At 36.0% G+C, this 22,786-nt stretch overlaps 1 protein-coding gene across 16 annotated transcripts in view; it reads left to right on the forward strand.

The window, feature by feature from the left end:
• PPP1R9A (protein phosphatase 1 regulatory subunit 9A) overlaps window positions 1-22,786 on the forward strand; it is a 362,524-nt gene that overhangs the window by 235,527 nt on the left and 104,211 nt on the right. For 13 of the 16 annotated variants that reach the window (XR_014066087.1, XR_014066088.1, XR_014066090.1 and 10 more), the window contains exon 6: window positions 13,566-13,701. Coding sequence is in view for 13 of the 16 variants with exons in the window: in XM_081531510.1 (XP_081387636.1) it covers window positions 13,566-13,701 (136 nt within the window). In the remaining 3 variants the exon portion in view is untranslated. Of the gene's footprint in view, window positions 1-13,565; window positions 13,702-19,502; window positions 19,569-22,786 lie in introns of all 16 variants that reach the window. The other 3 variants (XM_081531508.1, XM_081531507.1, XM_081531515.1) reach the window with 1 other exon arrangement.

A 22,786-nucleotide genomic window follows, 5' to 3' on the forward strand; every position in this document is an offset into this window, starting at 1 on the left:
CCCTTGAAGTTAATCTTTAATGTATATAAATCTTCTTCATCTACCTCTATTTAATTTGCATATCTATTCTTTCTTTCTTTTCTTTATTTCCTTTGCTCTCAACATATTTGTTAGTTTTGTTTTTATTGCTTTATTCCCCACTTGGCCCCTTACATTAGTTTTGTTTTCCAGTTTGTGCTTTAGTTAGTTTTGTTCTTAACTAGTAAATATAATTTTTGATTTACTTTGTTCTCCAGTTCAATTTACTGTACTTTATTTTTGTTGGACTGTTTTGACTTTGCTCATGGGTGTATATGTATATGTGTATATTCCATTATTTTAATTCTTATTTGCCTGATTTTGTAACTGCCATTTGTCTGAGGTTCACCTTTGGTTTCTCATTTTTGGATACTTAATGCCATAACAAACTACTTGTGAAATCTTTGTTCCTGACCAGAGATCAAGCCCTGAGCATTTGGAGTGGGAGCACTGACTCCAAGACCCAAGACTACCAGAGAACTGACCCTAGGGAGTTTCAAATAGTGAGAACTCACACAAAGGAAACCGCTTGAATACAAGACCCAGCAACACCTAACTGCCAGTAGCTCCCTGTGCAGGACACCTCATCTAAACAACAAACAAAACAAAAATACGAACCTTGCCCATCAGAAGAAAAACAAACAAACGAAAACTCAGCACAAGTCTCACCCTGTAGGAAGCTTCCACAAACCACTGGACCAACCTTAGGAGGGCAGAAACCAAAAGGAAGACAGAATTCAACCTTGAAGCCTGGGAAAAGGAGACCTCAAGCACAATAAGGTAAAAAAAAATAACGAAAAGGCAGAAAAATACTATACAAATGAAGGAACAAACTAGAAACAGAGAAGTCCAAATAAATGAAGAGGAAATAGGCAAACTACCTGAAAAAGAATTCAGAATAGTGATGGTAAAGATGATCAAAAACTTTGAAATCAAAATGGAGAAAATGCAAGAATCAATTAACAAAGACCTAGAAGAATTAAAGAATAAGCATATAGAGAAAAACAACACAATTATTAAAATTAAAAATACTCTAGAAGGAATCAATAGCAGAATATCTGAAGCAGAAGAACGAATCAGTGAGCTAGAAAATAAAATGGTGGAAATAACTTCTGAAAAGCAGAATAAGGTAAAAAGAATGAGAAGAACTGAGAATAGTCTCAGAGACTTCTGGGACAATAGCAAACACACCAACATTCGAATTATAGGGGTCCCAGAAGAAGAAGAGAAAAAGAAAGGGTATGAGAAAATTTTTGAAGAGATTATAGTTGAAAATTTCCCCAACATGGAAAAGGAAATAGTCAATCAAGTTCAAGAGGCACAAAGAGTCCCATACAGGATAAGACCAAGGAGAAACAGGCAAAGACACATACTAATCAAACTAACAAAGACTAAACACAAAGAAAGAATATTAAAAGCAGCAAGGGGGAAGCAACAAATAACATACAAGGGAAACCCCATACACTTAACAGCCAATCTTTCAGCAGAAATTCTGCAGACCAGAAGGGAATGGCAGGATATATTTAAAGTACTGAAAGAGAAAAATCTACAACCAAGATTACTGTATCCAGCAAGGATCTCATTCAAAATTGATGCAGAAATCAAAAGCTTTTCAGACAAGCAAAAGTTAAGGAAATTCAGTACCACGTAACCAGCTTTACAAGAAATGTTAAATGGACTTATATAGCCAAGAATTGGAGAAGAAAATGGCAACCCACTCCAGTGTTCTTGCCTGGAGAATCCCATGGACAGGGGAGCCTGGTGGGCTGCCATCTATGGGGTCGCACAGAGTTGAACACAACTGAAGTGACTTAGCAGCAGCAGCATAGCCAAGAAATACAAGAGAAGAAAAAAGATCTGTAAAATCAAACCCAAACAATTAAGAAGATGGCAGTAGGAACATATTTTTCAGTAATTACTTTAAATGTAAATGGATTAAATGCTCCAACCAAAAGACACAGACTGGCTGAATGGATACAAAAACAAGACCCATATATATGCTGTCTACAAGAAACCCACTTCAGACCTCATAGCACATACAGACTGAAAGTGTGAGGATGGAAAAATATATTCCATGCAAATGGGAAGCAAAGCAAAGCTGGAGTAGCAATCTTCATATCAGACAAAATAGACCTTAAAATAAAGAATATTACAAGAGATAAGGAAGCACACTATGTAACGATCAAGGGATCAATCCAGGAGGAAGACATAACAATTGTAAATATCTATGCACCCAAAATAGGAGCACCTCAGTGCATAAGACAAACACTAACAGACATAAAAGGAGAAATTGACAGTAACACAATAATAGTAGGAGACTTTTAACACCTGACTCACACCAATGGACAGATCATCAAAACAGAAAATTAATAAGGAAACACAAGTCTTAAATGATACATTAGATGAGATGAATCTCATTGATATCTTCAGAATATTCTATCCAAATGCAGAGGAAAACAGCTTCTTCTCAAGGCACATGGAACATTCTCCAGGATAGACCTCATCTTGGGTCGCAAATCAAACCTCAGTAAATTTAAGAAAATTGAAACTGTATCAAGCATCTTGTCTCAACCACAATGCTATGACTAGATTACAATTACAAGAAAAAAAACTGAAAGAAACACAAACTCATGGAGATTAAACAACACGTTTCTAAATAACCAACACGTTTCTGAAGAAATCAAAAGGGAAATAAAAAAAATTCTAGAAACAAATGACAATGAAAACACGACAACTCAAAACCTATGAGATGCTGCAAAAGCAGTTCTAAGAGGGAAGTTTATATCAATACAGTCCTACCTCAAGAAACGAGAAAAGCATCAAGTAGACAACCTAACTTTACACCTAAACTGGAAGAAGAAGAAAAAAAACACCCCAAAATTAGTAGAAGGAAAGAAATCATAAAGATCCGAGCAGAATAAATGAAAAAGAAATGAAAGAAACACGAGTAGAGATTAATAAAACTAAAAGCTGTTTCTTTGAGAAGATAAACAAAATTGACAAGCCTTTAGCCAAGCTAATCGAGAAAAAAAGAGAGAACCATCAAATCAACATAATTAGAAACGAAAAAGGAGAGGTTACAACAGACAATGCAGAAATACAAAGGATTCTAAGAGACTATTATGAACAACTGTATGGCAATAAAATGGATAACCTGGAAGAAATGGACAGATTCTTAGAAAAGCTCAATCTTCCAAGACTGAACCAGGAAGAAATAGAAATTATGAACAACCAAATTACAAGCACTGAAATTGAAGCTGCGATGAAAAATCTCCCAAAAAAAAAAAGCCCAGGACCAGATGGCTTCACAGGACAATTCTATCAAACATTTAGAGAACAGCTAATGCCTAGCCTTCTAAAACTCTTTCAAAAAATTGCAGAGGAAAGAACATTTCCAAACTCATTCTACGAGGCCACCATCACCCTGATACCAAAACCAGACAGAGACAACACAAAAAAAGAAAACTACAGGCCAATGTCACTGATGAATATAGATGCAAAAATTCTCAACAAAATTTCTGCAAACAGAATTTAGCAACACATCAAAAAGCTCATACACCATAATCAAGCTGGGTTCGTTCCATGGATGCAAGGATTCTTCAGTGTACACAAATCAATCAATGCGATACACCATATTAACAAATTGAAAGATAAAAGCCATATGATAATCTCAATAGATGCAGAAAAAGCCTTTGACAAAATTCAGCACCCATTTATGATTAAAATTCTTCACAAAATGGGCATAGAAGGGACCTACCTCAACAGAGTAAAGGCCATATGTGATAAGCCTACAGCAAACATTATTCTCAATGGTGAAAAACTGAAAGCATTCCCCTTAAGATCAGGAACAAGACAAGGGTGTCCACTTTCACCACTATTATTCAACATAGTTCTGGAAGTCCTAGTTACAGCTATCAGAGAAGGAAAAGAAAGAAAAGGAATCCAGATCGGAAAAGAAGAAGTAAAGTTCTCACTGTTTGCAGATGACATGATACTGTACATAGAAAACCCTAAAGATAGTATCAGAAAATTACTAGAGCTAATCAGTGAATACAGCAAACTTGCAGGATACAAAATCAATGCACAGAAATCACTTGCATTTCTGTACAGTAACAATGAAAATCAGAAAGAGAAATTAAGGAATCAATCCCATTCACCATTCCAAGAAAAAGAATTAAATATCTAGGAGTAAACTTACCTCAGGAGACAAAAGAACTGTACACAGAAAAGTATAAGGCACTGATGAAAGAAATCAAAGACAACATAAACAGATGGAGAGATATTCCATGTTCCTGGGTAGGAAGAATCAATATTGTGAAAATGACTATACTACCAAACACAATCTACAGACTCAATGCGATCCCTAGCAAATCACCAATGGCAGTTTTCACAGAACTGGAACAAATATTTTCACAATTCATGTGAAAACACAAAAGACCCCAAATAGCCAAAGCAGTCCTGAGAAAGAAGAATGGAACTGGAGGAATCAACCTTCCTGACTTCAGATTATACTACAAAGTTGCAGTCATCTAGACCGTATGGTACTGGCACAAAAACAGAAATATAGACCAAAGGAACAAGATAGAAAGCCCAGAAATAAACCCATGCACCTAAGGGTACCTTATTTTTGACAAAAGAGGCAAGAATTGCACAATGGGGCAAAGATAGCCTCTTCAAGAAATGGTGCTGGGAAAACTGGACAGCTACATGTAAAAGAATGAAATGAGAACAGTTCCTAACACCATACTCAAAGATAAACTCAAAATGGATGAAAGACCTAAATGCAACCCCAGAAAGTATACAACTCTTAGAGGAAAACATAGGCAGAACACTTGAATACATAAGTCAAAGCAAGATCCTCTATGACCCACCTCCTAGAGTAATGGAAATAAAAACAAAAGTAAATAAGTGGGACTTGATTAAACTTAAAAGCTTTTGCACAGCAAAGGAAATTATAAGCAAGGTGAAAAGACAACCCTCAGAATGGGATAAAATAAGAGCAACTGAAACAACTGACAAAGGATTAATTTCCAAAATACACAAGCAGCTCATATAACTCAATGCCAGTAAAACAAACAGCCCTATCAAAAAGTGGGAAAAAGACTTAAACAGACATTTCTCCAAAGAAGACATACAGATGGCTCTCAAACACATGAAAAGATGCTCAACATTGCCCATTATTAGAGAAATACAAATCAAAACTACAATGAGGTATCACCTCACACCGGTCAGAATGGCCATAATCAAAAAGTCTATAAACAATAAATGCCAGAGAAGATGTGGAGCAAAGGGAACACTCTTGCATTGTTGGTGGGAATGTAAATTGATACAGCCTCTATGGAAGACGGTATGGAGATTCCTTAAAAAACTAGGAATAAAACCACAGTATGACTCAGCATTCCCACTCCTAAGCCCATAACCTGAGAAAACGAAAATTGAAAAATACGCATGTATCCCATTGTTCATTGCAGCACTGTTTACAATAGCTAGAACATAAAAGCAACCTAGATGTCAATTGACAGATGAATGGATAAAGAAGTTGTGGTACATACACACAATGGAATATTACTTAGCCATAAAAAGAAATGCATTTGAGTCAGTTCTAAGGAGGTGGATGTACCTAGAACCTATTATACAGAGTGAAGTAAGTCAGAAAGAGGAAGATAAATATCGTATTCTAATGCATATATATGGAATCTAGAAAAGTGGTACTGAAGAATTTATTTATAGGGCAGCAGTGGAGAAACAGACATAGAAAGTAGGTTTATGGACATGGGGTGAGGGAAGAAGAGGGTGAGATGTATGGAAAAAGTATCATGGAAACTTACATTACTATATGTAAAATAGATAGCCAATGGGAATTTGCTGTATGGCTCAGGAAATTGAAACCAGCTCTGTATCAATCTAGAAGAGTGGGATGGGGTGATAGATGGAAGGGAGATTCAAAACGGAGGGGATATATGTATACCTATGACTGATTCATGTTGAGGTTTGACAGAAAACAACAAAATTCTGTAAAACAATTTTCCTTCAATAAAAAATAAATTAGAAAAAAAGAAAAGTAAAAATATTAAAAAAAAAAAGAAATTCAAATCTCTAGTTATATGTTAAGGAAGTCAAGGTGTAATGTACAGAATAAGGAATATGGTCAGTAATAGTGTAGTAAATCTGTATGGGAAAAGATGGTTACTAGACTTAGGGTGATCTTTCAGAATGTATACAAGTATCAAATACACCTGTAACTAACATAATATTGTTACATAATATTGTCAACTTTATTTCAATAAACAATTAAAAATAAATGTAGAGATTTACCGTGTTCATGGATCAGACAATTCTATATTGTTAATACAATTGATCCACAAATTGATCTATAGTTTCCAAGCAATCCCAAATGAAACATCAATGTGCTTTTTAAATGAAACTGATAAGCTAGTTTTAAAATTTATATAGCTATTTAGATAACTTAGAATAGTCAGTAATTTTGAAAAGGGCATACATAATTGGGTAACTCACAGCAGTAGTTTCAAGATTAAGTATATTGCAATCAAGGCAATGTGGTATTGGCACAGGGATAAAAACATCAATGGAGAAGATTGAAAAGTTCAGAAATCAGCACACAAGTACGTGGTCAATTTATTTTCAGCAAATGTGCCTAAGTAATTCAGTGGTGGTAACGAATAGTCTTTTCAAAACATGATATTGAAACAACTGGCTACCCATTTGGAAAATACTGAACCCTCCTTTACCAAACATCATGCATGAAAATAAATTTGAAAGATTTCACCTACCTGATATAAAATCAAAACATTAACACTTTAAGAAGGAAAAATATTAGGTTGGGACAAAAGTAATTGTGGTTTTTGCATTGTTGAAATTTGCCATTTGATATTGGAATATATTCTAAATAAATGTGGTTATGTTATATATCATTTTAATGAAGATTTCTTGCTTTATGTTTTTTTTTGCTAGTGACTTGTTAGTGTTGTTCAGTTGCTAAGTTATGTCCAACTCTTTGTGATCCCATGGACTGTTGCACTCCTGGCTTCCCCGTCCTTCACCATCTCCAGGAGCTTGCTTAAACTCAGGTCTGTTGAATCAGTGATGCCATTCAGCCATCTCATTCTCTGTCATCACCTTCTTCTCCTGCCTTCAATCTTTCCCAGCCTCAGGGTCTTTTCTAATGAGTCGGCTCTTCACATCAGGTGGCCAAAGTATTGGAGCTTCAGCATCAGTCCTTCAGGGTTGATTTCCATTATGATTGACTGGTTTGACCTCCTTGCTGTCCAAGGGACTCTTAAGAGTCTTTACTTGCTGTTTATTTTCTATTTATTTTAGACTATGGAAATGATGTTAGACAAAAAGCAGATTTGAGCAATTTTCTTATTTGAGTTCAAAATGGGTCATGAAAATCAGAGACAACTCGCAACATCAACAATGCATTTGGCTCAGGAACTTCTAACCTACAGTACAGTGCAGTGGTGGTTCAAGAAGTCTTGCAAAGGAGATAAGAGACTTAAGATGAGTGTAATTGCTGGCCATCGGAAGTTGACAGTAGCAATTGAGAGTCATCATCAAAGCTGATCCTCTTACAACTATTTGAGAAGTTGCCTAAGAACTCAACGTTGACCATTTTACAGTCATTCAGCATTTGAAGCAAATTGGAAAGGTGCAAAAGCTCGAAAAGTGGATGCCTCATGAGCTGACCAGAAATCAAAAAAACTGTCAATTTTAAGCGTCGTCTTCTCTTATTCTGAGCAACAGCAGTGAACCATTTCTCAATCAGATTGCAAAATGCGACAAAACACGATTGTATACAACTGGTGATAACCAGCTCAATGATTGGACCGAGAAGAAGCTCCAAAGCACTTCCCAAAGCCAACTTGCACCAAAAAAGATTATGGTTACTGTTTGGTGGTCTATTGCTGCTCTGATCCACTACAGCTTTCTGAATCCCTATGAAACTATTACATCTGAGAATTTTGCTCAGCAAATTGATGAGATGCATTGAAAACTGCAGCCCCTGCAGCTGGCATTGTTCAACAGAATGAGCCCAGTTCTCCATGACAGCGTCCAACCATGTGTTAAAAACTTGAACAAATTGGACTGTGAAGTTTTGCCTCCTCCACCATATTCACCTCTCACCAACTGACTACCATTTTTTCAAGCACCTTGACACTTTTTGCAGCGAAAATTGTTCCACAACCAGCAGGATCCAGAAAATGCATTCCAAGAGTTCTTTGAATCCCCAGCTACAGATTTTTATGCCACAGGGATAAACTTATTTCTCACTGGAAAAATTGTGTTGATTGTAATCGTTCCTATTTGATTAATAAAAATGTTTTTGAGCCTAGTTATGATGATTTAAAATTCACCACCTGAAAGAGAAATTACATTTCCACCAACCTAACAGGAGAAAAATCTTTGTAATATTAAATCAGGCAGATTTCTTAGGTAGGAAGCACAAATCACAATCTTTTAAAAAGGAATAATTTGGACTTCCTTGAAAGACTTAGGAAAACTAAAACACAAGCCACAGATTGAGAGAATATAATAAATCATATGCATATATGATTTGTGTGTGTATATCTGTGTGTATCTATAATACATATATATGTCAGGGGAGTGTGTAATTTCCTTGGTTCTATCTCACTGCAGCAAAAATTTGAAGTGATGATCAGACTAGTGTTACAGCTCAGTTTTATTCGGCAAGCAAAGGAAAATACATCTTTGAGGTGTGAGGGCTGGCCAGCCCAAAAGAAGTGAAGAGAAGAGAAGCCAGTGGATTAATTTTGGCTCCCCTTTTTATATGTTTTCCTCCTCCCCCTGAGCCTGTCCTATGTAAACTGGGCTAGCTAGGAAGACTGTTTGCTTCATCTGAGGTTCTCAGATCCTTCCTTTGTTCTATTTTTCTGGGCTTTTTCCTTTCTTTGTCTTTTTGCCACCACTATTTTGGACTCCTTTTTCCTATTCTAACTACCTAACATATATGTATCCAGAATATATAGAAAATGATTACAATTCAATAATTAATTTCCCAAAGAAAAATAACTTGGATGATAAATGAACACTGAAGCACACTTTCATAGTCCTATTTGAAACAACATAAAAATAACTCTAAAAATATATTTAATTACTAACATCCAAGTATAAAAATTTTGACATTTAGTGTTTTGTACAGAGAATGGTAGAGTATTTCTTTTAAAATTGTAATTGAAAGTAGCAAATTATTGTAATCCGAAATGTTAGTTGCTCAGTCATGTCCAACTCTGTGACACTCCATGGACTGTAGCCTGCTGGACTCCTCTGTCCATGGAATTTTCCAGGCAAGAATACTGGAGGGTGTTGCCACTTCCTCCTTCATGGGATCTTCCAAATCCAAGGATTGAACCTGCATCTCCGATGTCTCCTGCATTGCAGGCAGATTCTTTATCCCTGAGCCACTTGAGAAGCCCATTCAAAGGAAAACGTCAGTTAAGTTCAGTTCAGTACAGTCGCTCGGTTGTGTCCGACTCTTTGCGACCCCATGAATCGCAGCACACCAGGCCTCCCTGTCCATCACCAACTCCCGGAGTTTACCCAAACCCATGTCCATCGAGTCGGTGATGCCATCCAACCATCTCATCCTCTGTCGTCCCCTTCTCCTACTGCCCCCAATCCTTCCCAGCATCACGGTCTTTTCCAATGAGTAAACACTACACATGAGATGGCCAAAGTATTGGAGTTTCAGCTTCAACATCAGTCCTTCCAATGAACACCCAGGACTGATCTCCTTTAGGATGGTCTGGTTGGATCTCCTTGCAGTCCAAGGGACTCTCAAGAGTCTTCTCCAACACCACAGTTCAAAAGCATCAATTCTTCGGCACTCAGCTTTCTTCACTGTTGAACTCTTACATCCATACATGACCACTGGAAAAACCATAGCCTTAACTAGACGGACCTTTGTTGGCAAAGTAATGTCTCTGCTTTTAAATCTGCTATCTAGGTTTGTCATAACCTTCCTTCCAAAGAGTAAGCATCTTTTAATTTCATGGCTGCAATCACCATCAGCAGTGATTTTGGAGCCCCCAAAAATAAAGTCTGACACTGTTTCCACTGTTTCCCCATCTATTTCCCATGAAGTGATGGGAGCAGATGCCATGATCTTAGTTTTCTGAACGTTGAGCTTTAAGCCAGCTTTTTAACTCTCCTCTTTCACTTTCATCAAGAGGCTCTTTAGTTCTTCTTCACATTCTGCCATAAGGGTGGTGTCATCTTCACATCTGAGGTTATTGATATTACTCCTGGCAATCTTGATTCCAGCTTGTGTTTCTTCCAGCCCAGCGTTTCTCATGATGTACTCTGCATATAAGTTATATAAGCAGGGTGACAGTATACAGCCTTGACATACTCCTTTTCGTATTTGGAAGCAGTCTGTTGTTCCAGTACTAACTGTTGCTTCCTGACCTACATACAGGTTTCTCAAGAGACAAGTCAGATGGTCTGGTATTCCCATCTCTTTCAGAATTTTCCACAGTTTATTGTGATCCGCACAGTCAAAGGCTGTGGCATAGTCAATAAAGCAGAAATAGATGTTTTTCTGGAACTCTCTTGCTTGGTTGATGATCCAGCAGATGTTGGCAATTTGATCTCTGGTTCCTCTGCCTTTTCAAAACCAGCTTGAACATCTGAAAGTTCACAGTTCACGTATTGCTGAAGCCTGGCTTGGAGAATTTTGAGCATTACTTTACTAGCGTGTGAGATGAGTGCAATTGTGCAGTAGTTTGAGCATTCTTTGGCATTGCCTTTCGTTGTGATTGGAATGAAAACTGACCTTTTCCAGTCCTGTGGCCACTGCTGAGTTTTCCAAATTTGCTGGCATATTGAGTGCAGCACTTTTACAGCATCATCTTTGAGGATTTGAAATAGCTCAACTGGAATTCCATCACCTCCACTAGCTTTGTTTGTAGTGATGCTTTCTAAGGCCCACTTGACTTCACATTCCAGGATGTCTGGCTCTAGGTGAGTGATTACACCATCATGATTATCTGGGTCGTGAAGATCTTTCTTGTACAGTTCTTCTGTGTATTCTTGCCACCTCTTCTTAATGTCTTCTGCTTCTGTTAGGTCCATACCATTTCTGTCCTTCACTGAGACCATCTTTGCATGAAATGTTCCCTTGGTATCTCTAATTTTCTTGAAGAGATCTCTAGTCTTTCCCATTCTATTGTTTTCCTCTATTTCTTTGCATTGATCGCTGAGGAAGGCTTTCTTATCTCTCGTTGCTGTTCTTTGGAACTCTGCATTCAGATGAGAATATCTTTCCTTTTCTCCTTTGTTTTTCGCTTCTCTTCTTTTCACAGCTATTTGTAAGACGTCCTCAGGCAGCCATTTTGCTTTTTTGCATTTCTTTTCCATGGGGATGGTCTTCATCCCTGTCTCCTGTACAATGTCACGAACCTCTGTCCCTAGTTCATCAGGCACTCTATCAGATTTAGTCCCTTAAATCTATTTGTCACTTCCACTGTATAATCATAAGGGATTTGATTTAGGTCATACCTGAATGGTCTAGTGGTTTTCCCTACTTTCTTCAATTTAAGTCTGAATTTGGCAATAAGGAGTTCATGATCTGAGTCACAATCTGCTCCCGGTCTTTTTTTGCTGACTGTGTACAGCTTTTCCATCTTTGGCTGCAAAAAATATAATCAATCTGTTTTCAGTGTTGACCATCTGGTGATGTCCATGTGTAGAGTCTTCTCTTATGTTGTTGGAAGAGGGTGTTTGCTATGACCAGTGCATTCTCTTGGCAAAACTCTTTTAGCCTTTGCCCTGCTTCATTCTGTACTCCAAGGCCAAATTTGCCTGTTATGCCAGGTGTTTCCTGACTTCCTACTTTTGCATTCCAGTCCCCTATAATGAAAAGGACATCTTTTTTGGGTGTTAGTTCTAAAAGGTCTTGTAGGTATTTATAGAACTGTTCAAGTTTAGCTTCTTCAGCGTTACTGGTCGGGGCATAGACTTGGATTACCGTGATATTGAATGGTTTGCCTCGGAAATGAACTGAGATCATTCTGTCGTTTTTGAGATTGCATCCATGTACTGCATTTTGGACTCTTCTGTTGACCGTGATGGCTACTCCATTTCTTCTAAGGGATTCCTGCCCACAGTAGTAGATATAATAGTCATCTGAGTTAAATTCACCCATTCCAGTCCATCTTAGTTCGCTGATTCCTAGAATGTTGACCTTTACTCTTGCCATCTCCTGTTTGACCACTTCCAATTTGCCTTGATTCATGGACCTAACATTCCAGGTTCCTATGCAATATTGCTCTTTACAGCATCCGACTTTGCTTCTATCACCAGTCATATCCACAGCTGGGTATCGTTTTTGCTTTGGCTCCATCCCATCATTCTTTCTGGAGTTATTTCTCCACTGATCTCCAGTAGCATATTGGGCACCTGCCGACCTGGGGAGTTCATCTTCCAGTGTCCTATCTTTTTGCCTTTTCATACTGTTCATGGGGTTCTCAAGGCAAGAATACTGAAGTGGTTTGCCATGCCCTTCTCCAGTGGACCACATTCTGTCAGACCTCTCCACAATGACCCATCTGTCTTGGCTGGCCCCACACGGCATGGCTTAGTTTCATTGAGAAACTTAGTTTTATTCAGTTCAGTATATTAACAAAATTAAAGTTACTAACCAAAATAATGAAGTTAAATAATATATGGAAACTATATTATGGAGAGATATTATTTGTATTTTTAGAAAGAGCCATGTATTAGTGTTAAAAGATTTTAAAAAGTGAATATTAATTTGTTGAATAAGAAACATAGTATCAATGCGGACGTATCATAAATGACTAGATGGCAATAAGTAAATAGATGTCCTCCCTGATTTTCTCTTTATATTTTTTTCTTACAGGAATTATATTGACAAGTATTTCCCCTTGAGTATTTCTTGAGGCCACATCCTTTCTCATACCATCTTTCTCCAAACTTAGTGAACTGATTTACCTCTCCTTTGTTGTATTTTTTAGTTTTAAAAACACAGACCAAAAAAACTACATTTTTTTCTCTTCTTTTTTTAACCTTCAGAGTCATAGTAACTTAGCAAAAAGTCCACGCCTCCTTCTTATTTACTCACATAGAGTATGCCATACCTCAGAATGTTTTTCAAGTAGTTTTTGCATCTTAAAGAGAATTTAACTATGGAAATGATTCTAAAGTTCAGTGTTACAGAAAATTATGACCTTGCTTTCATTTTGTAGGGCATCAAAAATGTGTAAGTACTGGAGAATGCACTGCATCTTTTTTGTCTTCTCCTAAAGTAATAATTTTTTTGTGGTTGTTTACTTTTCCTATTTTCCTTTGGTTTGTGGCTGCAAAAATCACTTTTAATTGCTCAGCTAACCTTTCCTTCTACCCAAGCATACCTTTAAAAAAACAAGTAATATTATTTTTGTGAGGCTTGATATACTCTGATGAAATATGAAGCTTATTTACTTTCCTTAGCATTCCTTTTTTACTGGAGAGTCTGACTATACCAGTTCTCTTTAACTTTCATGTAGATTTGTTATTGGGCGAGAAAAACCAGGACAAGTGAGTGAGGTTGCCCAGTTGATAAGCCAGACGCTGGAACAAGAAAGGCGCCAGAGAGAGCTGCTTGAACAGCACTATGCCCAGTATGATGCTGATGACGATGAGGTAAGTTACGCTTGCAAACATTCTTCTTTCTTCTTCTTACTACATCCCTATTCGATAAAACTCTCTTTACCATATAACAGTAACACAGATCTTTGCAGTTTCTCAAGGAGAATGTATCAACTTGAACCTCACAAAAAGGAAATATTGCTTGCGTTTGTTGTTAGCTTATCAATCAATTAATGGTATCATATTTACAGTATGAAGTCTCTGAATCAAATAAGTCCTCTTTTACCATATTATTAAAATACATTCATTGAAACAAAAAAAGGGTAAAAATACCAAAATATAAATACTAGCTATCTTGGATTTTTCTCTCTCTGCTTTGTATTTTTCAATTGTTTTCCAAATTTTCTACAGTAAGTATGTAACAAGGACTACTTTTTCAAAAAATCAGTAAATATTTTGAATGAAAAGACATACATACATACACAAACATACACAGAAAAGTACTGAAAATTGCTGAGTGTTTTTAGATTTTTTTCCCCCCAGGACGAGAAAGTTCTTTGGATCTGCTCACTGTGATTTGTGCTAACATAATGCAGAACAAAGCTTTTCCACCAGCACGTATTCCATAGAGTAGATCCATATTGGAATAATTTTGCATCCTGGTCTCTGTCAAAGATCAAGCAAATGAATAGAAGCTAACCCCAAGTGAAAACGACTCTCCGGAACCCTTGTGTGTTGTAATATAATACAGATGCTGGTCTATTTCTAATGTGAGTGCCAAATGTACATTGATATAATGGGACAACATACTTTTTTATAAACATGTTAAACATGCGTATGTTTCACATTGACATGTCAAACGATCCATCAACAATGTAGCTGCAGTGTTTCATGCTCCATAAACATAGTGAATATTCAGGTAAAATAGATATTCTTCTCTATACCAGCTGATAGAAGGACAGTGCAACTTCGTGTGTTCAACCTCTACTCATCTGAATATTTTTCCAGGACTTTTTTGGTTTCTAGCAAGGACCTAGTGAAGATTAATAAAGAGACATTCAAGTATTTTTCATGTATTTTTAGTGTGGAATGTTCTAACCCAAATGTATATTCATTTTTCATTTCTTTGTAGTATAATGAGGATGTATGCTCTCTTTATTATAGTAGAAACATTTTTCAGTGGTGCTTCAGTCAACTATTGATCTAAGAATAAACATCAGACTATTCTTCACGTGAGTGAATTAGTTTCTTAAAATTCTATTTAATTGATTTAGTTTTTCACTTTCAGAATTCATTTTAAATGGCAAGTGTTTTTTTGAAACTAAAACAGTGATTTCCTCAAATATTTGAACTTTCATCTTCCCTATTTTTCAGTTCTCTGCACAAGTATCTTGTATTTTATCAGAGACACTGATTTGCTTTGGCTGCAAGCCTGAATTAGGATTGTAGAATCATTGCAGATTTGGCTGTTACTTGCTCACTCTGTTAGAAAAAATTTGGATTTGAGGTTCAGGGGAGTATGGGTGACATCAAGTGGTGGAAGGTGAGGAGGCCAAATTTTCCAGTCTCTGGATCTCAGTGTCTTTGCTTAAAAGTACAGGACCGGTTCCTCATATTGCATAAAGCATGAGGAATAGAGCATCTGGTCTAACAAGGAAAGAGGAAGAAATCAGATATTTCTTTAATTAAGGCTTCCCAACTGAACATTTTAGATCACATACTACATATTTCCCCCAGTTATTTTGAGGAATAGATCACATTGATCTGCCAAAGCTTTCAACCTAAAGTTGTTTTTTTTTTTATGTAAGATTCCCCCTAATAATTTGAATAAATGCATAAGGAATATTTGTCATTCAGTGTTTATACTTAGAAATATACCATATGGATTTTGTTTATTTGTTTGTATGCCTGTTTGTGGGGACTCCCCTGGTGGCTCAGCAGTAAAGAATCTGCCTGCAATACAGGAGACCAGCGTTTGATCCCTGGGTCGGGAAGATCTCCTGAAGGAGGGTATGGCAACCCACTCCAGTATTCCTGCCAAGAGAATCCCGTGAACAGAGGAGCCTGGTGGGCTACAGTCCATAGGGTCACACAGAGTCGGACATGACTGAAGCGATTTAGCAGCAGCAGCATGCCTGTTTTTATAAGGAAAGCAGAGTTGATTGTCACCTGAGCAGATATTCTCAGGAGCAAGGAGGGTAAATAAATATTCAGTGCCAGGCACTTTGCTGGGTGCCTTCCCTACATGATTTCAGATAGGCTTTATAATAAGCAGAAGAGAATCTCCCCCCCCCCTTTTTCTAAAGATGTAATAATTGAGGCTTTTTCTAGTGGTATAGCTAGTGGCTGCCAGATTTAGGATGGGAACAGGGTCCTCCTGGCTCCAAAGCCTGGACTCTTTGCAACACACTGCAGATTTTGAATGGAGTAGACTGATGTGTCTGTCTGTATCTAGGCACACACAGAGTAACTGGGACACAAGAGATGCTGGAAGGAGGATTCCCGTTTTGGGTAATGACGTTTCTTGTAATACCTAGGTTCTGGAATTCTTTGTTCTATATATTTCTATTAATAGGGGGATTGAATACTTGAAGAGTTATTTTACTATAGGTAAATACTTAATCCAGAAGTAGCCTGTGAAGATACAGCTTAAAGGGAAGAATAGCTGAGTATACAACTATTCTACAAAAAGTCAGAGTTTAGTTTCAGGTTAAACTTTTTCTTCTGCCTGCAAGTTGTTGAAATAGAAAGCAGGTGCTTGCTGCACCAAGTAACCTTCACTTTATTGAAAAGGTCAAGGAGCTCTTTCTCATGGTTTCCTTCTCTCTCATGTTCCTTTTGGACATATCTTTCTCCCTTTCTTGTGTGTTACACACTGCCTCACCAAAGCATACCCAGCTAAAACCAACCATTAATTTTCTGTGTGTTAGAGAGATGAAAGGTCTGCAAATAGTGAAAACCCACTTTTGTGTAAACATGTCAATTTATTTACTTGATTTAGACTTATTTTTTATTAGTGCTTCTAGATGTTTTTAAATTGATTGATTTGAGTGTTATGTCCTTATTTTTTATTTATTCTCTCTCTCTGTTAATGAAAAGTAAAATACATAATGAAAATGAAAATAACCAATATTGGTTATCCAATGAGCGATTTGGATGGTCCTTGAATAATTTATTAATTTCATATGTAATTGAACAATTTATTGATTTACATATCCTTGTTAACCCTGAGTTATGTAATCAATCACTTGATTTCTCATTTTTCTTAACCATTTATAGAATCATCATGTGATTTCAAAGTTAGACTCATTTTTATTTGTTAATATCCCCCATGACGTTCCCTAGGCCAGCCAGGAAAACCTCTAATTAAATGCAGAACGACCAGGCTCATCCAGTTAATTTCCAGAGCCAGCACTTAGACCAGCATTGTCTACTGAAGAACAGATAACTCTGGTTTTGGTCAAATAACCCAAGGTTGATTCTAACTTGGAATCTGTCACATTGACAGAGGGGAGTTGCTTGCTTGAATTGCCTATAAGGAAAACATTGCACTGTGAGGAAATATATCCTGAAATTGTAGAAGTACAGTGGGCCTCTTATCAGAACCGTATTGAGGATTAAGAATACTTTACCATGTATTGTGTGTGCTTATATGTATCTGTTTTAATAGTTTAATAAATTGTAAGTCATACTCCAGTAGAATTTAAAATATATAGATAATCCCAAACTTCATTTAAATTTCTGAATTTTCTGTTTTTTTCCTTCAAATATTTAAACTGGAAGAGTTTAAAATAAGCGAATGCCCAGTTCAAGTTGAATTGCATTCCTGTTTCTGTTCATTCTCTGTTAAACATTCTGATTTTTTTTAAAAAGTTAAAATGGCCCTGCCTAACAGCTGAAAAATAAAAGAATGGATCCTTTAAAGAAGAGGGAAATGTAAATCTGAACCACTGAGAAATTTTAAATATAGATCTGAGTGTATCTGTGATAAGGCATTGTACTTCTGGATTTATAAAATGATTGTTCATTTCTTTTTCTTTCTTTTCTTCGTTAAAAAAAAAAAAAAAAAAAACAATCTGAAAGGCAACCATGGAGGATTTCAGTAAACCCCTCAGACAGTCAGCACTATCCCATGAAATTCTGAGGGTATAGTAAATTTTTCAACTAGATTTTATTTTCAATAACAAATTTAATTTCCATTCGTATGCCACAGCTATCAGTGTTTACCTTTTAAGGGGAGATGATGTAATTCTGGCATATGTTTTGCATCACATGAGTCATGTATCTGTATTTTGGGAACGCGTTTCTATCAAAAAGAGCAAAATGCAATGCGAAACACTGTGGGCTTAGACTGGAAATGAAATGTGAACTGGTACTGTACCACTTTTTAAAATTAGAACAAATGTAATGGTTGTTCACATTAAAATGAGTTACTTTACATACACTTTTAAAATTATACAATTATTTTGCTTTTGCTTCTTTAAATGTTAAGATATAATATTTATTAGACTTTGAAGTCTTAGATTATAGATGGCATTTCAAAGCCTTTTTGTGTAGTAGTTTGAAACAGGATTAACTATCACTCCAGAAACCGAGGCTCCTTCTCTTAAAATATAATTTAATCTTTCTTTCATAATTTGTTTTTATTGCTAGAAATTATTACTATAACTACATCATGACAACATTAGTTTTTTTAGAATCTTTTAAAGTATTGAATACAATTTAGAACAGCTGCTTACATGGATATGCATTTTTATTGCTTGTGTTCATATGTAATAATTAGAAGCAGAAATATAATGGAAGTTATGATTTGCACAAGAGTTAAAGGTTTACAAAAATGTAATTTTTATGTGAAAAAGCATTAAAGGGATAACATTAAATTTGAGTTATGCTGTTTGCTGTTTCTGTTTGGAAGCAGCTTGTGTTGTTCAGTTCAGTTCAGTCACTCAGTCGTGTCCAACTCTTTCCGACCCCATGACTCGCAGCACACCAGGCCTCCCTGTCCATCACCAACTCCTGGAGTTTACCCAAACCCGTGTCCATCGAGTTGGTGATGCCATCCAGCCATCTCATCCTCTGTCGTCCCTTTCTCCTCCTGCCCCCAATCCTTCCCAGCATAGTGGTCTTTTCCAATGAGTCAACTCTTCGCATGAGATGGCCAAAGTATTGGAGTTTCAGCTTCAACATCAGTCCTTCCAATGAACACCCAGGACTGATCTCCTTTAGGATGGACTGGTTGGATCTCCTTGCAGTCCAAGGGACTCTCAAGAGTCTTCTCCAACACAACAGATCAAAAGCATCAATTCTTTGGCGCTCAGCTTTCTTCACAGTCCAACTCTCACATCCATACATGACCACTGGAAAAACCATAGCCTTGACTAGACGGACCTTTGTTGGCAAAGTAATGTCTCTGCTTTTCAATATGCTATCTAGGTTGGTCATAACCTTCCTTCCAAAGAGTAAGCGTCTTTTAATTTCATGGCTGCAATCACCATCAGTAGTGATTTTGGAGCCCAAAAAAATAAAGTCTGACACTGTTTCCCCATCTATTTCCCATGAAGTGATGGGACCAGATGCCATGATCTTAGTTTTCTGAACGTTGAGCTTTAAGCCAACTTTTTCACTCTCCGAACAAGAGATTGCAGTTACTGTGGATGGCCTTTTAATAGTATGAACTGGCTTTATAACTGTTTACATGGTTGAAAAACTAAGAGTTTGGGGGTATTCTCTTAGTTCTTGAAAGTTTATGTTACAGTAAGCACTGGAACTTCAGTGTTTTTTCCTTCCTTTATATTAGGCTACTATCTCTAGCGGAGGGAAAAGCCTTTTTTAATTTTTGTTGTCAACCATTTTAGAGCACTGTGGCTGAATTGCAAGGAGTGTCTGGCAACTGCAATAACAATAACAACTATTTCCTAAAGGTTTGTTTTTTGGTGGAAAATAATGCTTATCTTTACCTTCCTGCTTCATGTGTGAAATTAAAAATTCTATGTGTCTTATTAACTAGCTGTGTGCTCAGAAGAACTTCTCTAGAACCATGTGTTTTGTATGTTGAATAACAATTTGAAAATAATCACTCAAAAAATAGTATTTAATTCTGAAACATAGTACATATTTTAGGCACAGGTTCTGCAGTTTGGACTTACTTCCTAGTATTTCACCATGGATGTTTTTAACTCCTAACATTTTAAATATTTTGTAATTTATATTAAGGAGAAGAAAAAGATAACTAACAATAGGGCTGCATGATGTTTATAAAATACAATATACACAGCAATTTATATATATTGTCTTTAAATTCAGTGATTATTTTTTAGAAAAGGATCGTTTGATAAAGTTCTTAATTTTTAAAAGAACTAAATGCATATATCTTTCAATTATAGTAGTACTTGTTTACATGACATATTGTAGGCATACTAAAAAGTATAAAAAGATTTTATACTTTAAATAATAAAATAATTCTCACAATCTATAGCTGCCAGTAACAGTGATAGAGTAACTTAGAAATGGGAAGTCAGGTGTATTTAAAAGGGAGGTTGCTTTATGGTGATTAGAAGAGCCAGAAAAATAGGAGAAATACAAAACCTTTCAACTTGTATGCAGACTCCAATTTGACTGGACTTTTAAAATTACTATATTTAATTATACCCTTTGGTTTATGATCTCCAGATCTCTACTAGTGGTCATTGGCATTGAAATCCAGAATCATAAGGTACTTGGAAGACATTCAGTTAAAGGTTGTATTCATTTTTGGTCTTACCTAAGCAGTGTACACATGTGCACACAAGCACACACACACCCAAACACACTATGCTCAGGAGGTGGCATACTGCTCTACTTGAAAAGTCCTCTCTAGTAATATTATTTGTATATAGAAACATTATTATTTATAATATTGAGCAAAGACAGGAAGATGTAGAGTGTGAAGGGAAATTAGAAGTTAGAACTGAAAACTTTGCCTAATTAATGCCATCTTTTTGTATCACATATTTGGGGTTTATTTTTGTTTATTATAATTCAAGTGATTTGAATATGTTTTCTTATTTTATTTCCAACTACCACATTGTCATATTAATTCATGAGCCAGATACAAAATATCAGATAAAATTTAAATTAAATTTCTCTCAGATTACAGACTTTGTACTTTCTAGAAACCATTCTAGAACAATTCAGTGATGAACTGCAGAGTTAGCAATGTTGCACCAATGCCATAAAAACAAACACAAATGACAGCATTTTTCCAACTTTAAAAACATCTATGAGTTGAATATAATTTTTTACCAAAAAGCTCTAAAATGCTAAAATGCACAGTGAGAGTTGGGCCTTATTATCCTGGGAAACTAACTTCCAGTTGGCCGTAGGGATCCTGTTGCATCTCCTGTTTTCTCTACCTTGAATGCCATTCCCTGCACTCTTTGTTGCTCTTGTGTGCCCATTAATCCTGTTCACCTTTCAGGAGTCTGTTTAGGTTTCATTCATTCCTCCGAAAGCTTTCCTGGGCTCTCTCAGCTGGGCTGAGGGCCCGTTTTTATTCAGTCAGTAGCACCTTGTGTAGCTTTCTCTACCACTTTTTATCTACTGCGAGTTTGTAATCTCTTCAATGGCAGCTTTCAATAGCTGGTTGACTTTTAATACATGCAGGGATGAGTGCAACACTGGACAGTTAGAGGAAGCCAAGAAATTGAATCGAATTGAATCACTCAAATGATATGAAGATGAAGAGTGGAGAGAAGAGTTAAATGAGGAGAATGACGTTTAGTTAAGAACATAATCTGAAATAGTGAAGGAAAAATGGCATGGAATACAGGGATAAAAGAATCTAACTAGGAATAGATTAGAGACTGAAGATACGGAAAGAACTGAAGGAATAAGCTGTACTTGTCTTTGGGACTTTGAGGGTTAGCACCTTTCTGTGGGCTTTTGCTATCACATTTTAATTGTTTTGAGAGACTGTAAATTTACAAGACCTTATTTTTATCACATTGCACCAAAATCTTCTGCATGTAGGCCAAGAAAAAAAAATAATTAATGCATATTTCATTCCTTGAAAACCTTTGGGACCTTGGAAATAGCATCCTGGTGACACATACTGACATGACTTCTTTTTAGTCATAACTGAATAAACATGTAGTAGAAACAGAATAGTTGAAATGGCCTCAGTGATACCAACATCTATACTGCATAGATCTTCTCCTGCCCATTGTATGAACTTAGAAATATCCTTCAATCATAGAAGTCATTCCTGATACCAGGAATATAGTCAAACCTTTAGAGTGTGAAATGTATATAATGAGGTATATAGCCTTGGTACCAACACCAAATAATGATGAAAAAGAAGATTTGTAAGTTATTCCTATTCAAAAGAATAAGAAGTTCTTCCTATTCAAAATAATACAAAAAATCCTAAACAAAATAGTAGCAAACCATATTCAATAACATAAAAAAGATATCATGGCCAAGTTGAGTTTAGCCAATAGTGCAAGTATGGTTTAACACTGGAAAATCAGTCACAGTTGCATCTGACATTGTCCTGAAAGGCATGAAGAAATAATTAAAGAAATAAATTAGAAAGAAAGAAAGATTTATCATTACCAAGTGATTATCTGTTTGGAAAATCTCAAATATATATATAGAGAATACATTACAGATGGAAGTAAAATATGATTTCTGTGAATTTGCTGGATACAGAATTAATATAAATTATAACATCTATTTCAGTGTATCTACATAGAGAAAATGTAATTTATAAGCTATTTACCTTGTTAAAGGCAAGAACATGACTAACAAAAGATAAGTATGACCTTCATGGAGAAAAATACATTTTATTGAACTTTATTAAAGCTTGTATAGAAAGACAAAAAAAAAAAACCTCTTGTTCATGGACTAGGAGACTAAATAGCTTAATCCAGTCAATTTTCTATAAGTTAATTTATATATTCAATATGATTGAAATAAAAATGATTCTAAGGAATTTTTAGATGGAATTTGATAACCTAATGCTCAAATATATATGAAAGAGTAATGTACCAAAAATAACCTGGTATTTCACATGGTATTTATTATTTATTATTAAGAGATATTTATTATATTAAGAGATTTTTATTATTAAACTGTAGCAATTTATTTCTTTAGAACCTAG

The sequence above is a fragment of the Giraffa tippelskirchi genome, chromosome 10 (assembly GCF_054371585.1).
Source record: "Giraffa tippelskirchi isolate mGirTip1 chromosome 10, T2T-mGirTip1v1.2.pri, whole genome shotgun sequence".
NCBI lineage: Eukaryota > Metazoa > Chordata > Mammalia > Artiodactyla > Giraffidae > Giraffa > Giraffa tippelskirchi.